Genomic DNA, 19,344 nt, shown 5'->3' on the forward strand with positions numbered 1-19,344 from the left:
CCTCCCAAGATTATTATTTATAGAGATTCGAATTACTATAAATATATTCGCAGTGGAATGAATTCTTTATTTATTCAATATGTGTTGATTATCGTGGTAGCTTTAACCAGACCAAACTTCGAATCGATGATCAAAGAAAGTCGACGCATAGGGAATGAACAAGATATGGTAGGATCGTTGAAAACGAATTCTCAATGGATGAATCGTCACTAGATCACGCTCTAGTGCGGCGTAACACAAGGTGGCGAGATCGTCCTTTGAATATAAACCCCGGGACCATTATGACGCCTCGTCGATCCTATAGAAAGACGAGTCTCGGTTCCAGTGGATCCTCCAGACAACAACCACCGATCCACCGTTTCCACTATTCACAGACGGCCTCTGTATTTGACCACAAACTGTTTTAATCCCTCTGTTACTTCTATTTGCGTTTCTCAAATCGTTGAGCAATATCCGCTCGCTCGTGATCCGATGTTACGTGGCCTGGCCACTCTTTAGCCGTCATCGTAGCTGGATGTATCGATCTCTCGATGAATCCACGCCCTATGCATACGATTTGAAGAAACTGAAAACGCAATTGTTCGGAAAGTGGAACGAAAATGGGAAAAATTTCCGAGAGGGAAGAAGTAGCGTGCAAGTGACGTTTAGCTAACCCTTTGTCGAAGTGGAATGAAGAAAGGAGTAGAAAGTTTCACATTTTAGAGGCTACCATGGATAAAATGTCATCTTATGGGAACTTTCCGATCATATGTACTGTACTGTAAAGAATAATTTTCTTTATATCTAGTATCGAATAATATTAAAATGTTTCATTCTATTTACTTATCTTTATTCATTTTTTAATTTAAAAAAGATTTGCTGCGGTAAACTTTCGCTCGTGACAGTTTTTAAGGATTACGTGATATTTATGTGACATATGCAGGTGTCGATTTACGATCTGATGATTTCATAAGGAAGAAGGAAATATTACTTTCGATCGGTCTTGATAAATCAGCTGAAGTGTTCAGTTGCTTGTGTAATTATATAATTGTAACAATTGATAATTAATCGTAACATAAGCTTCGTCGTACGATTCTTCAAATTACGTTTCATAGCACGGTATCCTAATTTGACAGAAAAATGGATACCTCGATTAAACATGCAAAAGAAAAGAGAGGATAGAAATAGAAGCAGAAGCAAAGTAAATTGTTATTAGAGAAGATTCTATGGCAATATAAATATACAAAGATGCAGATGATATGAATTGAACAGGACAGAGATCGGTCAGGATCATTGGTTCTTATATTTGGGGATGGAACCTGTACGAAGTAAGAAAGAATACAGTGAAACACCTGTGATTAGTTTGCGGGCTTCAGTGGAACAGTACGGTTAATCGATAGTTAAGCAAACACGAGAACTTCGTGGCTAATAGCGTGTCAAATCTAGCGAGGATAATCGGTGAAGGCCCGTCAGCTGTGTCCACAACGATACTTTTCGCTCTTGTCTTTTAAACATCCCAAAGCAGTTGATTTATTGACTCGTATGTACTATCAGATGATCGTCTTATCAACTTTCTGATGTCTATCAAATGGTCATTGAATTACTCATCCCCGTTTTTTAATATTTGTTCGTTCTCAAAAATGGGAATCAATTTTTTTGATCGTCGAACGATGATGGAATTATTCTCCCTTTTTTTACATTTGGTTATTCCTTCAAATGAGAGTTAGATTTTCTAAAAAAAACTAGGTCAATAGAATTATGTTTCTCTTCTTATTATTATTTTATTAAACGAAAAATTAGAAATTAAAAATATTATGCAAATCCTTTGTATTCTTGCAAGCTTAACGTTGGGAAAGGAAATCTGGTAATGTTCTTCTCGTTGCACTGCACTAAACAACAATCCAAAATAAAAGATGTTAATCGACGATTTCTTCTTGCAACCCAAATGTAAAAAACACAGATCAATAATATCCTTCTCCTCGTGTTTTGCTGAGCAAATATTCAAAAAGAAAAAACATTAATCAAATCCTTACGAAAGCCTCTTACCAACAAAATATAAAAAAAGATAGACTTTACTAATGTTTCTCTTCCTGTGTTTCCCCGAAGAAAATTGATCAAATCCTTAAAATCTCCTCTTGCAACCTCGATATTAAAATAAAGTAAAATTCAGTAACGTAAATTAAGTAAAAGAAAGAAAAAAAAAATATCAGAAACCGCGAATGAAATGTTGCGTTGACATAACATCGGCCATTAACAGATTAATCCTTGAACGTATGCACACGAAACCTTCAAGTCGAATGAACTTTCATCGCTACCGAAGGTTCAGCCGAACTTAACGGCCGACCGGGATAAGGTTAAAGGTTATCGTTCGAGGAACGACGAAAGAGGGAACGCGTAGCCATGAGGCTTGTTTTATGGCTCCGCCCTCGGTACTGTCGCTATTCCACCCCCGCGAGTGTGACATGCGCGTTCACAGCACCCCACGACGGTTCTCAAACTCAATTCTCTTCCACTGAAACTGAAACTATCTCGTTGAATAATCCGGGATTGCCGAACGAGTGATTTTTTTCCAAATTTTGGAGACAATCGCAGATTGATGGACGACCATGATTGATGGTAGAACAGATGAAATTACGACTCCTTAAGTGTTCTTTAAGTGGACCTGCGTTGTGTTCGATCGACTTACAACTGGTTCTAAACGCCTCTGTGCCAAGGTAGACGAAGATCGAGAAGTTCCACGTTCTTTTTCATATCGAGCTTTTCAGTTAACGTTGGAATTATCGACGACTAAAGCTTAAAATTTATAGCAATTGGAATGAACACGAGTATCGGAAATGAAATTTGCGTGAAGAAATATGTAGTGCAAAGTGAAGGGGAGACTTTGATTTAGATATTAAATTGTCCCAAAAGTTGTCTTTCGTTTTGCAAGGAAATAATAGGTGCACGACCATTTTTGTTATCTATCGGAACAAAATGGATCATACGTAATTCGATAAAATAATATAATACGAAAAATGTCGTGCATCTATTATTTCCTTACAAAACGAAAGAAGCTTTTGGCACGACCTAATATTTTATGAAGAGTCGTTAAAATTCCTAAGAATTTACCGCGGTAAGTGTATGAAATTATGACGAACAATTAAATTAATCAAATTAAATAAATTAAATTAAAAACATAGTTATAGAAGTGTTCGAAACAAAAGACGCTATACGTGGATATATGTGTGATAGGATGAGTTAGATAGAAATGTGATGGAATTGCTGTAACAAAGAAAAGTACGAGACTAATCGATTAATAAAAATGTATAACAATGACAATGTCGAATAAAATGAATAAAATGGATACCCATATCATATACCAATATCTAAATCTCAACACAGAAAGAAACATCTTAATGTAATCGCTGTTTTTCAAGCGATAAACCAATCTTTTGTAACATTCTATACACATGATCAACTTAGAAGATCATCCACCTGTACCAAAACGTCCAAAAGATCCAAAACCTATGAACCAACAAATGAACAATAAGTCTAAACACATTAGACAAGCATCTTGATCCGATAATATCTCAGTTCCACCGACTGGTAAACCGATCAGTCTGCATAATGTGATTTAAACGTCACCCTAACGAGATCAGGTTCGGCCCCAAGGTTCGGCTCGCTGCAAGGTCGACGCGAGCGAAGGGTGCAAAACGATTAATCCGTGACTTTTCGTCCGAAGCGGGATCGAAACGCACCGTTATATCCTTTGGTGTAGGAAACGGGACGAGGGAGCCAGCTGTCGACAGGGTAGCGGCTGCACGTACAATATCACCGTGGCTTTCGGGGGATCCAAGATGACGGTCCTCTCTTCCGTCGTGTTACGCTTTAGGGAGTCTCTCCTCTGGCGTCAGCTTGCGAGGGAAGAAACGAACTGGCTGACCCTGCGGACCAGCCCATGGAAAAACTGTCCCTTCGCACAGTTATTGATGTATCAGCGATACGATATCGCAGGAAAGAAAAGTAACGCGTTTGAGCAAGATGAAACTCGCGCATTAACGCGTTCACTGTCACGTAAATTTGATATATTTTAACTCAGGAATCGCGACAAATCGAAATATATCGCATCGTGACATTCAATTTTGCAAAACATTATATTGTGTTTCGTTTACGTTTTATTGTGTTTTTATTAAACCATTCGTTTTTAGAAATTCGTTAGTCGGTGAAATCTGCCTAATTTCCATCGTCCTAAGAGACTTGTTGCTAGTAACACGTGCGTGATCGATGACCACCGTGACATTCAACTCGAATAGAAAGTTCCAGCTTTGGAGAATTTATGTTTGGTAGCCTTGAGTTTGAATAAGATTTTTGTAAGAAGGTGACTACTGGTTTACAAGACGAGAACACGATCAACGGTGGCTTCAGATCACACGTTGTGTTAATGTACGGGTGCGTGATTATTGGACGAAAGTGCTTTCGAATGCGGAGCCTCGTGTTATCTTAAGGTGAAAGTTGCAATTTTAGAAAACTTATGTTTGATAGTCTTAAGAATTTGTAGAATTTTCTAGACTCCTATGAAGACTCGATTTCCTTGAATTTTTGAATGCTTGGTGTCTTGAAAGTAAGTCGATCCTCAACTCGGAGAAGGATGAAAATGGATAAGTGTGCGATTGTGTTTCGTTTTTCCAAACGTTTGGTCGAAATTGTGCATTTTGAAAAATTTGTGTTTCGTGATCTTGGGTACTTTGCAAGAACTTCCAGGGAATTTTCTAAGTTTCGAATGCTCGATAATCTTGGGACTTTAAACTTTAACTCGTAGAATGAGTCAAATTCTTGACTGATCTTTGCATAATCTCGACAGTCGTGAAAGTGAATTCATTTGCTTGAAAGTCGTACAAAAAAGTCCATTAAAGATCCATTAATAAACATACATGTGCAAATCTATTCGTTTAATTTGCATCCAGAAAAAACAATAAAAAAGATACCAGAACTTAATTCTGTCTCGAAGCCGTATCGCGATCATATCTTCGAAATAAACAGAAAAGACGACGATACGTATTCCTATAACTGTCACTACAGCCATGTTGGATCACATTCTTTTTATTTTAACTTACGAACTTACGTCGCTAGTTTTACATAAAATATACTTAATCGATACAACTGCGCATAATATACTCGTGATGCCGAGAAAAAATATATTGCACGTATGCTACATTCTCTGACGTCTTATATTTTACTTTGTATAGTGCGCGAGACATCTTTGTGATTGCAGAACGTAGAATATCGTAACGCATCCTTAAACAGGCTGAAAAATACATTTTCTCTTGTACCAAGCTCTTTCTTTCTGTCTTAACAAGCGACACGGTGTATCCATTGAAAACAAAAAAGATTCTTCTAAATGGAAGAACGAAATATTTCCTCGATATCCGTCCTCCAATTTATATTACAATGTCTTTCTTAAAACAAACTTAACGCATTCATTCCCGTACATCGAACCGAAAATATTCGTTTATCTGGACAAAATTGCATACGATGCACACACGCGCGCACACTCTCGTTTCGTGCACGTTTCTTTCGCGACAACACGAAGTCACGTGCCGCGTCTTTCATTTTGTAACAAATATATCTCTATACATATTATATGTATCTAATATAATAGAATTTCTGCAAATGGCTGCAAAATATTTCATTTTCAGCAAAGGTTCAAAGGTTTCAAAGACACGACTCCTTGCTCTCCTTCGTTCGTAGAAAACTATACTCTTTGTTTCTTCCTCTCGCGTTTTTCTTTTTCTCTCGACGAACGCGACGATTCCGTTGCTTCTTGTCGAAGCAACCAATCGATTCTTCCGTTTTGTTATCCTACAAAAAGTTCTTCGAATAAATGCAGAAAATACACGTTTCACTGGAAACGAAGGCTCGTTGGAGATCTGCGACACGATAGCCAGCACGCAGACCTCCCTTTAATATCAAAACGATCAGATCCCACTGTTTCGCGAATATCAATGTATAAAGTTCCCTTGGAACCGGAAGTCGACAGAAGTACATATGTACAGTTAAGCCATCAAGTTATTTACACGGCCACAAATAAATTAATTGGTAGAAACAAGCTGTAGCCTGTTTATCTATTCAGGTCCCATAGTCATTACCGCATACAATTTTAATTAAGATCAGTGTATAATATTTAAATAGAGTAAGCAAATGGTACGTGTATTTTTATTTGCTTACCTTCTTTAAGTACTCGTATTTTATTTACTTGTTTTTATAAGTATTTGTATTGCACATTATATATATATAATATTTATATTTGTACGTATATGTGTATCCAAATGATTATACAAATGTCGATTTTGTTACAAAATTTGCTCTTTTTCTCTCATTTTTAGAATAAGAAAGAGACAATATAATTAATTGATTATATATTTAATTGAATATTCAACATGGTCAAACGGCCTTGAGTAACCAGTTGCTCATAAACAGGCTACAGCAGTGAGTATTTATGCAAAACTACAGAGTGTTTCAAATAACCAGAATCTTATATAAAAGTCTATCGATTCTTACATCGCAATATTTCCTCTGCCTTCGAAAAATCTATGTGATTCGTTCTGCTTATATGAAACAGCCTGTACACTTCTAATCAACTTAGAAGTTCTAGGAGAACGACGTCGGGTTCCTCTCGAGTTCACAAAAGAACGACAATTAACGTATAATTAAATAGCAAACAACTGTTGTCCTTGAAACTCATCTCTTAGATTAATTATATACGATATGGTATAAATTACACAATTATAATTTAACGTATAATTCACAATTATACCCAGACGTTCCTTTTTCTCTCGAGACACGGTAGAGGACAATTTTTGATGCAATGAAGAAGGTACGACAGAGTACAAAGGCGAGGAGAAGAAGGATAAGCAAATATCTGGATATTCTTGGAGGGAAAGCAGGATGCTGCTCTAACGGGATTCAACCGTGGCTTCGTTTCAATTCCCGGACGTAAAACCATCGTTCCTTCGTGTTAATATTTGCGACGCTCGGCGTCGTCAAAGCCGCGTCTCCTGCTGTTCCAAGCCTCACAGATATCTTCCGTCCAAACACACTCTGTTTACTTCCTGAGGAAATTCTTAGACGCATGTCGTGAAACGAGCAATACAATTTTTAATTAAGAGATCTGTGGACGAACGTTGCCAGCAGATAGAGTCTCTCGATGACGCAACATGTGCGTCATTGCAGGAGCGATCATTGGACGATGTTGTTCTTTTCAAATGACAATCTACTTCGATCGTCGATTTTCTGGTCTGTTAAAGGAGAAATTTAGATTTGGATTAATTAGGTAAATCTCAAATGATTTGGGACTTAATGTCGAATCGAATAAATCGTATGGGTTGGGATTTGTAGAGCTGCACGTGTGTTTGTGATAGCTCAGATTACAATTCAGGTAGTTTGACTTGATCTTCCATGAGTTAAGCTTGAGTTTTTCTTTGCTGGATCCCATAAGCCCACGGTTAAGTTTTTATATTAAAGTTGGATTGGGATGTGTTCAAGTTAAAATTAATTGAACTTGATGGGGTATTAACTGTTGGTCTGATCAAGTCTCAGTTTAATCCGTGTTAATTGGATTTAATTAAGTGCACGTCGATTAAGTAATATTTCTACTTGTCAAGTAGAATCTATATTTTCCTTGTATGTTCTTAGTATGCAGCAAGTCAAAAATTCAGAACTAATGTTTCATTATTCTAGTGAAGACTTCCATTGTATCTTCCTGTGTGTCAAATTGCCCAAGAAAGATAGTTTCTTTAATTATACGATTGATAAGGAAACGTGGACTTTTTTCTTTTTTAAAAAATTAGTTCCCTCAAATGTCTATCACTAGAAATAAAGATTGTTTCAGATTAGATAAAACAGTGAAACTATTAATACATGCATTTCTCAGACGAAAATTATGCATAAAATTTCTGAAGCCAGTAACAAGAGACATAAATTCAATTTCACTTATAAATTAGATTAGAGATTATTTTTCCTACTGAAAATAAGTTGAAAATAAATCAGAGAATTAATTTACAATTGCCCGTGTCGTTCTAATAATATCCTTAGGAACTTTCGTTTTCAATTCTTCTTCTTTGCTTTCATCTCCAAATATCATTTGATAAGGCAAATGACAATGCACAAAACAGTGGACAAAAATGATTTGTTATTCCAGGTCCTTCAGGTTCTTTTAAATCTTCAATAGTTAACTTCCCATGGTACTTCCATCGTCAAGGTTCACAAACATCGTACAACAAGGTGTATCGATGTATACAAAGACAGAACTGAACCTCGACGAAGGGACAAAACTTAATTCGGTGATTGTGAATCACAAATCGAAAAATTCTTATTCAATTTGTGAATAAGAATTCTTGTTAAAAGACACACACTCAAAATTGACGTGTACGATTCGAAAACCCGAATTTACAGACGTAAACGCGTTAAACTGAACTGGTTTTCGGTAAAGGTTTCAGCTTCAACTCTCGTCGTTGCTCGTGGTAGTCTTGGAAACAGGGAACGATGCAAAGGTTGGCTTGACATTCCGGACAATGATACTTCGTTTTCCTTCGAAGAGTCCTCCCGTGAGCGTCTATCGTGTTCCAGCAGTGCTTGCAACCCAGAGCTGGTCCTGGCCGTAACACTGGACAGTGACCGAATCGTAGGTCTCCTGTGTTCTCTCGAGACTCTCTGCCCGTCGTCTGTAACAAATTTATACTTTTTTATCAATTAGTTTTGTAATTGCTCCAACACTTTGTCTATAGACGCCTGCCAATGAGAATCATCCCCTCGGAACATGTAAATGAAGAATTTCTATTTGAACTAAAATTCTTTTCACTTAAGCCATAAATCACACATATACGTACCAAGGAGGTCCAATTTTTTAATAGCTCGATACATTAATATGAAAATGATAGAATAAAGTAAATACAAATAAATAAACATTACAAATCTTCAATTAAAAGTAACCAAAGTATCTTCTCAGAAAATACTTTACAGTATAAATAAAATATCTTTCTTGAAATTATTTATACAAGTCCTCTGCGTTTAATAAGCCATAGTTTTACCAAACTCTTTCTTTCTAAGCGTCGCAACTTTAGGATGCCCTCGAACGATCAACATATATCGTTAATATTTCAAGCTTCTCAACTGAGAGGATCGATACATATCGTCAATACAATATCGTCAATATTTATTCACAAATTACATTTTCGTTGAGAATCTTAAAATATCAACAATATGATTGATCGTCTGTACACTCTAACGCTTAAACCCTAATGCTATCACCTAACAACTGAACTGCGAATGTGTATGCTTCATAGCTTTATAAGCACAACTCAGGGAATCTAACTTACAGAGAAATTTGTTCCGCTCGCTAAGCAACGTATCAAGTACGTATTATACTTTGAACATTCTATATGTGTGCGCTTTTAAATCCTTCGTAAGTGCATAAACATCCGCATTCTACTATTAAATATACCATACTTGTGGAGATGAGGAACTCCGCCTAAGTTCCGTGGTTTTCACCCTCAAGCCAGATGATGTGGACCCTGCGGTAGTCTCCGTAGTAGTTGTAGCGATAGTTGGTTCCTCTTTGATTTCCTCTTCCGTTTTAACAACAGGCGCCGGTTCCACAACGATCGATGGACTGGTGGTCCTCCTGGGGAACTCTGGGTTCGAGTGTTGCCTGTGTATCCAGTAATTCCCACTGCTGGATTGTTGCTGACTAGACAAGAGCGGATGAGAGTGTTGCTTCATCAAATAGGATGGCTGAGGCACGGTCAACAGGTTCGTCGAGGTGGTCACCGTTAACAGACTAGGCTGGTTCACCAGAATCGGTTGCGGTGGCGACGAGATTCTCGTTTCCTCCCAGCTCTTCGACGTCTGTGGCAGGTTCAACGTCGGCGCCGTCATATAGATAGAAGACGAGACGATATGAGGTGAAGATGTCTCGCTGTCTGGCGACAAATGATTCGATTCCTTCTTCACCCGGGGCTGACGCAACAGACGACACCTCTTCGGGCCTACCTGCTTACAGACTACTGGAACGGAAAGGGAAACGATGTTAGAAGTTGAGATTAGAGGTGACATGGATGAAAGTGGACATTTAAAACAAAATTTCTTGAACTTTTTCTTTAAAGCGTCGATGATATTTTATACGCGGAGGAGGGGATAATTTATTAAATGCGGTAATTGCGGCGATTTATTTAGTAATTAGTAATTGGCTGAGTACTATAGTTTGTCCATCATAATTATAATGTTATTATCTAACTTCTTGCATAGGATAGTCTAATTAAAATAAAATAGATAAGAAAGACTCGATGTTTTGTGTTTCGAATATATTTTATGAACAGTTTGATAAAACGTACCGTAAAATTTATTGTGTAAAGTAAATTTCATGGAATTTGATTTCTAGATATATAAAATTTTGCTGCAAATATAGAAACTAATAAAGTTGTATATAAACGATATACAAGATCATAAGAGGAATGAGAGAATTCAATGGCCATGAGTAATTGAATTAATTTTGAACAAACTATAGCACTGAAACTACTGAACACTCACAATTAGGTGATAGTGGTTAAAACGTGCTCTTTGTGTATGCAAACGACAAAATTTCATTAATATGCGGGCACAGATATTTCCTGCTGAAAGAGTTAGATGGTGTTTCGCAAATAAAAAAGTTTATTTTTTATACAGAAAAATCGCTACATAAATAAAGATATAAAAAAACGGATATCTTACGTGAACAGAGTCGTAAGCCTGGCCAAAAACAACTTTTAATTCATTCTTCCTTCACGTGATTTATTAAAGGCGTTATACAATAACATTGACACATCAAAACTCGACTCTCTGCATATAAAATTCGGTACCGATTTTAAACTAGTTGCTTTTTTTACACCTCACTTATTTATTCTGTTTTTCTTTCTTTTTTTTTTACGAAGTATCAATGTTTAAGATAGTGTACATTACGATCAACATTTCTTTAACATTTTATATTCATCTATCGTTTTGTACAGACGTTCGGAACGAAAACAGGAAACAGCGAGACGCGCTCGATTTCCGCTAGAAATGATTAGTCGGTTATCTCGAGTAGTCAATTATCTTCTAATAAAAGAATTTCATTGAGATTTCATGTCATCGATGTAAAAATTTCGGAAAAAACTTTCCATTCCTACGTACATTTTACAATTCAACTATTTTACAATGCAATTACTTTATGAATTGATATTTTCATTATTAGTCTAATTTATAGAAACGAAGACAGAGGAACAAAAATTTGCAAATCTTTTTGCAAATCTTTCGTTATTTAGTTCATGTACGAGTTAAAAACGTGGATCTCCAACTCTATTAAATGCCAAGTACGCAAAAATGACTGATAGTACTTGTTCGTACAAATAAACATAAAAATTATGTTATGTACATTGTCGTTAAAATTCATTTGCGACTATTTAAATGCTAAACAAGAAGATAGTATTTGTTTTAATTCTAGCGTCGTAATATAATATTTTCTCGCTTCAATGGAACACTTATAGATCATTCTCTCTTTCTATTTAAACATAAAATCAGGAAAATTATTATACAATTAATTTTCTCGAGAAACTTTAATCTTTTAATCTTTAATCTTTTTTTTTCGTAGTAAAAGAAATTAGAAAATCGAATATTAACATTAACTAAAATCATTTCTCCAAGAAAATTGACACAATTCTCGAACCATCAATGACAAGTTGTCACATCGTACACATCTATTTTTCAATACATGCATTACTTTGTTCTATTCCCTTATTCCTTTCTTCTGCTCTTTATGTTATACATGTAATTGTACGTTAACAGATCGACGAGTTAATCAAGAAAACGTTTGTTCCCGCGGATATTGCACTTAATTACCACTTATAGGCTACAACATCCTAAATCAATCGCAACTATATATGTAAATAATATACATATTGATATTAATTACATACTTTAAAAAAAAAAAAAACAGATAATTCACCAATGAAAATTACGATAAATTTTGATGAAATTGAAAAAAATTAAATTGTACATTTGATCCTTCGTAAATATCGGAGAACAATACGAATACGTTAAAAAATTACCTGATTTTCGGTCAAAACGAAAGACAGTACAAGAACTTCACAGTATTTGTACTAAAGTGACCCTGCACGCTAATAATCGTGCTACTATACCCTGTAGCCTGCTGCCTCTATGTACAGGGTGTGCTATAAAATGTCTCATTCGATATACAGCAATGTTTTAATGATTACCAGACGCGATGTTCCTCCCAAATGCACGAAAGTCATCCCCACCACTGGGAGCGATAACCCTTCTCAATAGGTCCTGGCATTCTCTTTGACACATACCGCTAAGTTCGACGACTAAGTATAGTGTGACTTGATCCGAATTCAAATATCCACGAAACAATAAAAATATCCACAAAACAACTAATTTAACAATGGTAATTGTTAATTTCTGATTTTTTGAAAATTGAATGGGTATTTTGAATAGGTATTTAAATATAAGTTAATGCCATTAAATAAATAAATATGTCTCAAGTTGTATCGTGTTTGATCTTATTTCAGTCAGAAAAACCTGACAATTGATAAAACTTTTATTCATAAAAAATTAAAGATAAAAATATTTCATCGTTATGTAACTTAAACCAATAGATATATTTGTTTCTTTTTCTTCTTCTATCACTCGCATTATCGCCCTCTACATTCGACAAAACAACGCATCCGTATCTATACTTAGGATCAAGTCCCGTAAATAAACGATAATTGCAGGCCGTGTCACCTGATTTTCTGGCAATTATCGTGTCATTACAGTATTGCAAAAACAACGAGAATTATATTTGAATTAAATGTTACATGATATCGCAGATACAGCGGTAAACTACTTTTTCGACTGAATCACCAGGATTCACAGACATTTTCTCCACTTCATAATTGTATTAACCTTACAATTATATATTTTATGAAACACCCTGTATAATAGAATTTTTTAGGCGGAATAATCCGTCGAAAATTTTGAACAAATTCTTTTAAACACTGCAACCCTCACAAAAACTGTTATACTTGTTACAAAAAATATAAACGAGTTTAGATATTCTTTACAGATAATTATGATCCGTCAGAAAATGTATGCTCATTTCCAACGTTTGCAAATTAATTGTAATACATGTATTGACGACGCATTGCGTTTCACTCCTCGCTCGTACATAAATCGTTAATTTCGTAGGATGTATTAGCTACGAGTTTTTTAATGTGCAAATACATGTAATATATTCTTGATCTATGTTTCACTATCGCTACTTTTATTCACTATGTACAAAAATGTCGCGGCATGGTACAGGCTAAAGTTGATAAAAAGCGAAATAATTCCGACGTATCTGCGTAAGATTATTCCACCAACTTTAGATTATATCGATATTCGTGTGAAGACCGATCGTGCATTGATAAAAACGTGAAATTAAAAAAATCTTCGACAGTTCGCCCATAAATATCTGAAATTACAAACTAGCAAGTATATGCCTTCAGTACATGGTCGTTCCTGTACTATCACATTCGTGTGTAATTCAAATTTCAAAAGATACGATTTAAACTAAAGGAACCTGTTTCAAAATTTGTTTTCTTTTTTCTTTACCCTTCGCCGGAACTACCGGGTGTTCGACGAGAAAGAGTTGCTGTCGTCCACTCGTTGACTCACAATTTATTATTCTAATTGATTCCAGCGAGTATCTGATGAAATTATTTATTTAGCTCTTACACGATCCTGTTTTTTCAAAACAGTGACAAGATTTCCACTTCTTTCTAGGATTGAACCAGCCAGGAAAGAAATATGTACAATCGTTAAGAATTACAAGTCAACGAGCTCCAGCGACGATATTTTCCATTATAATATACATATATCCATAATGTAAAAAATCTGTAGTGTATAAACTATGATATACTGACGTTTCCAGTTGTTCGAGATCATTGCGTTAGTCGGAAAGCACTTTTATAGATACGTATGAACTAGGCAAAGAAAATATCTAAAATTGTATCGTTTCTCTTCATTTAACGAGAGAATACGCATTCTCTTTTGGATGAGTATTGCCGATCTAAAATTCTTCCTCCACACGCTTGTTCGGTAGTTAATACTTTTCAAGCTCGTCTATACAAGTGACCGTTGGTATCGGCGTGTCATAGCCAGTGGCTCACATCGCGTTGTAGTTAACGCCGTGTAAATTGATTGGCATTGTAGTGCTGGGCAATGCGTAATCCGTATGCCTGCTATCGATGTAACCACTTAACATCGTATGAGGACTATGAGTGGTTAGCATGGTATGCGTGCTGTGGGTATTGTGTGTACTGTGTGGGGTGGTGGGAGGGCCCATGGGCGTAGGACTCTGCGAATTAACCGGCTGCGCCGACGGGGCTGGCGGTGGTGAGGAATTCACTTCTTGCTTGACCCTCGATTTCAAGCTCGGTCGATTGTTTGGGTAACCACGCTTTTTGTATTCCAGCCAAAGTGTTCGATTGTTCACGCCGAACATCCTGGCTGCTTTACAAAACCCTATACCGCCGTATCGAACGGCGTCTAACGCCCTGATAAAATTCTCGTCTGCCTGCGGATTTGTCGATCGTTTCCTTTTAATTGCGGTCTGCGGACTGGCGCAAGGACTCTGGCAGTTACTCGGGCACTGTGCCGACGGTGATGGGCCGCTCGACGATGCGTGCTGCAATGTCCCGTGCGAGGAGTTCGGATAATTCGTCAGGGCGCAACTGGAACCAGTCGTGCTGGTACCAGAGTACTGATCGCTGATGGTCGAAGAAGCTGTTATTTCGGGCGTGGTAAAAGCTGATGACGCTTGGATCGACAGATTCGTTTGACACGAGGACAGAGCGAAACGTGGATATGTATGCTCCATAATAGTCCATTGCAATCCTGTGGAACAGACCGGTTCATACTTTGGTCAGAGCACAGGAATATTATTTCGTTAATGGCAATATGTATGTTTTCATATTGGCGCAAAGATAAATACTAATTATAGGTGTATATTATATATATATATATATAATATATTATATATATATATTATAGATAATACTTATGAGACGTGTGTTGCCTTTTCAAATGGAATATTTAGAAATCGAATAGATAAGGATCTTTAATAGGCAAAAAGAAATTAAATATTCGTGTAGTATAATAAAATCGTGATTATTAAAAATGTATTGTTCACATATATATATATATATAGATATAAATATATCGAAACCTGATAGCGGTAATGTGTTCGTATGATAATAACAAATAAAATAGGCAATTCGGCAATAATTGGCTTAATCGTAGTAATTAGACTATAGAATCGGAAGAAGATATCTAATTGAAATGAAATGTATTGCTTTATGCTACTATGTGTGTAGGAAAATAAAATAAAGATGCTAAGCTGTAAGCAGAAAAGAATGGAAATATATTTGTAAAAATTTGTGTGGAAATAATGGTATACATATGGGAATATTAAGAATAGAATATCGTGGCATGGCACAGATACATTTTAAAGCACATTTGTTATACATATTTTTGATATAGGAAAATGTGTCCAGCTTTTTATTACACGAATTAAAGGACAGAGTAAGGCACACATACACACTTGACAATGTTTAAGGCCCGATTTTACTGTCCTCTAAAAGAACATTATACATTGTGTGCTATGTATCTGTGTACCATGATGAATTTCATGAATGAGACTAGCCTTATAGAAATTTGCACTACTAATTATGATCTTTTTTTCCTCTCAACTTTCGCTCTATTTTCATGTCAAACGTCTGTTGATTTTCCTTGTGCAGTACATTTAAACGCATCTGTGCCAGCATATAATGTGTATAAGTATCATTTGTTCGCATGCAATTTTGATACCCACCACGTTCACTATAGATTGTGTTTCGCTACTAAACTACTAAGATATTTGTGCGAGAGACAGATACATCATGCATATTTAAAATTGAATTATTGCCGCTTGTGCATAAATAAAGAACAGAGTTACCAAATATATGTACATATATTTGATAAAAATTGAAACAGTATTTGAAATATAAGCAATCTTTCTTTCGGACAATCTGTAAAATCTAATTATTAATAAAGGCCTTAATTTTTAAGATATATATCTTTACATGTAATTAATTAAAATAATCTATATTGTATATTCTATTTGTATTGTATATACAAAAACTATTCCTAATATTGTTTAAAATTACCGCTTATGATAAACTTCAAGTACTTTTTTATTAAATATATTTGGAAGTCTTAAAGTTCCTTCTTACATTATTTTACAATATATGTTATAAATATTTAAATATAGAAATCTATATCAAATACCCTAAAATAATCTCAAACTAATTGCACACATTAAGGAAAGTTACTTACCTTGATGTGCGGGTGGTTGTGAAGAAACTGTACTCTGTGCAACATTTCCTCCTGATTGTTGACTCACATCTTGTATTGAGCCATCACTTTGTGCAGGGGTTGTTGCCGAACTATTCTCCATGTTACTCATCTGAAATGAATAACAGTTTTATGTTTTAATACCTTATATAAAAATTAACTATGATATTAATATATCAATTAATAAACATAATATTTTATATTCTTTTTATATATAAATACTTTAGGAATAATAATATTTAACACATTCAATACCATGACGATCACCGGTAATCGTCACTGAGCTTTCCATTTACGTCTCTGAAGATTGGAGATTCTTTAAATTATTTTAAAATATGTATAACACATTGTTACTTATACATTCCTAAGATTAATATTAGTTTTTAATAGTATTAAGAAAGCATAATAAACAAGGTGCATTGGTAGACAATGTAACACTGTTTTATTCATGAACAATTTTTAAATGATTACATGGGCATATTGCGATGAACCGCATTAAAACACGGCAAGCAATAATAAGGGTTACTAGTACAATCTCCACAGAATGTGGTTACTTTTTTTGTGCGATTTTTTGCAAATTCTCGACCAAATTTCTTCACATTTTCTTCATAGCATTTTTTGCATTGTCGTCTAGTTTGTCGTGCGCTTCCATCTTTGCTTTGTATTTCGTGGCGCTTATAAGAAGTGGGGACATAAATGACGTGAACGGAAAGTCTATATAAATACGCATTGCAATGAATATGTTAAACAGATATACTTACGATCGATATTTGATCTTCATCAATACTTCCTTGAGATTCAGTACTAGTATTAACAGGTCTTCTTAGACTTTCACTACCTTCTTGCGAAACTATCAATGGTTCTGGCTTTACGATATTCGTGGCAACTAAAGTAATTTCATTCATTTCTTCTGGTTTTTCACCAGATCCAGATGTTGATCCTGTCGATGATTTCCTTAACCTCTTTCTACGAAAGGATGGTGATAATGGAGAAGGGCTAGGTGAACAAGATTCCCCACGATCTCCTCCTCCAGGTTCGCTACTACCACTTGGCCACTTGGTTAAAGAAGCAGTGTGCATTTCTGCAAGTCCTTTTATTTTTAAACTCTCTGCAGTCTATAAAAAAAAAAATACAAGGAAAATTATACCAAATTACATTATTACTACTGTAATAAATATAAAAGATACCAAAATAAATTCTGAAATGTTTCAAAATACCTTTATGATAGATGGTAACTGATCCTGTGATATGTTTACTTCACCGTAGTACATAAAGTCAACCATGATTTTTAAGTCAGAGAATTTTACATCCTTTAATATGACGATTGGATGTTGACAAGGATTCACAGTAAACAATGACTGAAAATATGTGCTGCATGCAGACAAAACAACTTTGTGTGCCTGAAGGTGTCTGCCTTCAGCAGCTAATGTCACATCCACCAAAGTCTCATTGTTCAACAAATTCGAAAACACCGAAATGAAATTTGGTTGATGATTGTTCCACCGCAAACAGAACTGTTGCATCGACATCACAGCAAATAGTCAAATAACTTCCAAACACTGTAACTATATCTGTAAAATCATTGTTCTCTTATTTATCCATAATGAAATATATAAATGTGAAATAATATCCATATCATATATCATTAACAAAATTCATTTCACGAGATTTCCAAAAATAAACAGTAAACAATGTTGAATAAATTTCTATCAACCTCCACAAAGATAAAAACAAAGAAAACAAGGAGCTTGTGATAAATAAAATTATTGATGAAAGTTCATGTCAGTAATTATAAACATCAAACCATCGTCAAAATGTATAATTTCCTTTACGTGGAATACAAAATTATTAAATAACCTGCGATGAAAATACAATTTATCTGCTGTCGTAATTTAACTGAAACGAGCCACTCGATGACGACAAAAACTCGAATCGAATTTACCAACCTATGTTGCGAAGAAGCGAGTTGTCATTTCTAAAAAAAAAAAACGTAGAAACTACTCGTGCAACTGTTGAAATTTATCGCAAATGATTTTTTAAGAAGATAAAAGAAAAGTAAGACTGTTCAACAATACGGTTACAATCGCTTAACACACAACAAATAGATATAGACTCGTGAGGATCGCGATAAAAGGCAGACAGAGCGAAATTGCTCACTTTCAGTCCGAACAGGGATTCCTCGACGATAATATCGTGGTTAACAGGGTATCCGCTGATGAACACGATGCACTCCGATATCGAGATTGTTTTCAGTGTTTATTAGGAAAAACAGTGTTCGCTCGACACTGCCATATATTCGACGAAATTTTCCACAACAGACTGAGCGGTGACGCTTGTGTAATTCACAAATGACGTCATAGGCGAAAAATTAAGATACCACGTATGGCGCGCGGTAAACTCCACAAAAATCACACCGACAGATATGTTGATATCGTGAGTAAATTTCTCATACAATCGACAAATACTGAGATCTTATCAACGTGCGTCCTTAGAAAATCTAACTTGATCAATATAGCGACCGACTCAGAGTGACATCTATCGAGGATCTGTCAAAAACTACGTTTCTTGCATCTTTTGAAATATTTTTTCTTCTTTTCCTCTCTTTTTTAAGAATTGTACATTTTTTAATGATGATAAGACAGTATGTACGATTATGAAGATACAAGTTTTTATGGACGTTTGAATTTTTATTTCGGAGTGATTTAAAGTTTTTTAATATTGGAAAAATTCGAATAGCTTCGAACATAATTCGATGAAATTCTTGAATTTTTAAGTTTTGAGTGCGTGAATCTAGGAAATCATAGATTATTTATGAGTAACGTGTTTTAAATAATAAGATATAGAAAATAAGATATAAGAAATTATATGTAGACTGCAGATTTTTATGCATTTATGCGAAATTTTAAATTACAAAAATGTACAAAATGCACGTAATATGCAAAA

At 35.3% G+C, this 19,344-nt stretch overlaps 1 protein-coding gene across 5 annotated transcripts; it reads right to left on the minus strand.

Moving 5' to 3' along the window:
- Positions 1-5,010: 5,010 nt before the first annotated feature.
- Positions 5,011-19,283, minus strand: LOC100644245 (longitudinals lacking protein, isoforms H/M/V). 5 transcript variants are annotated; one of them, XM_012320948.3, is made up of 6 exons: positions 18,559-19,283; positions 17,619-17,972; positions 17,163-17,516; positions 16,384-16,513; positions 9,463-10,016; positions 5,011-8,678 (listed from the first exon to the last, which is right to left on the minus strand). In XM_012320948.3, exons 2-6 carry the CDS (start codon positions 17,928-17,930, stop codon positions 8,421-8,423), a joined length of 1,608 nt encoding a protein of 535 aa, XP_012176338.1. In that variant the 5' UTR covers positions 17,931-17,972; positions 18,559-19,283; the 3' UTR covers positions 5,011-8,420. The 5 variants fall into 5 exon arrangements, with proteins under 5 accessions (XP_012176338.1, XP_012176335.1, XP_012176336.1 ...); XM_012320945.3 differs by having other exon boundaries at positions 9,463-10,019; positions 18,559-19,282; XM_012320946.3 differs by lacking the exon at positions 18,559-19,283 and adding an exon at positions 18,348-18,550 and having other exon boundaries at positions 9,463-10,019.
- Positions 19,284-19,344: the final 61 nt, after the last annotated feature.

The sequence above is a fragment of the Bombus terrestris genome, chromosome 3 (genome assembly GCF_910591885.1).
Source record: "Bombus terrestris chromosome 3, iyBomTerr1.2, whole genome shotgun sequence".
NCBI lineage: Eukaryota > Metazoa > Arthropoda > Insecta > Hymenoptera > Apidae > Bombus > Bombus terrestris.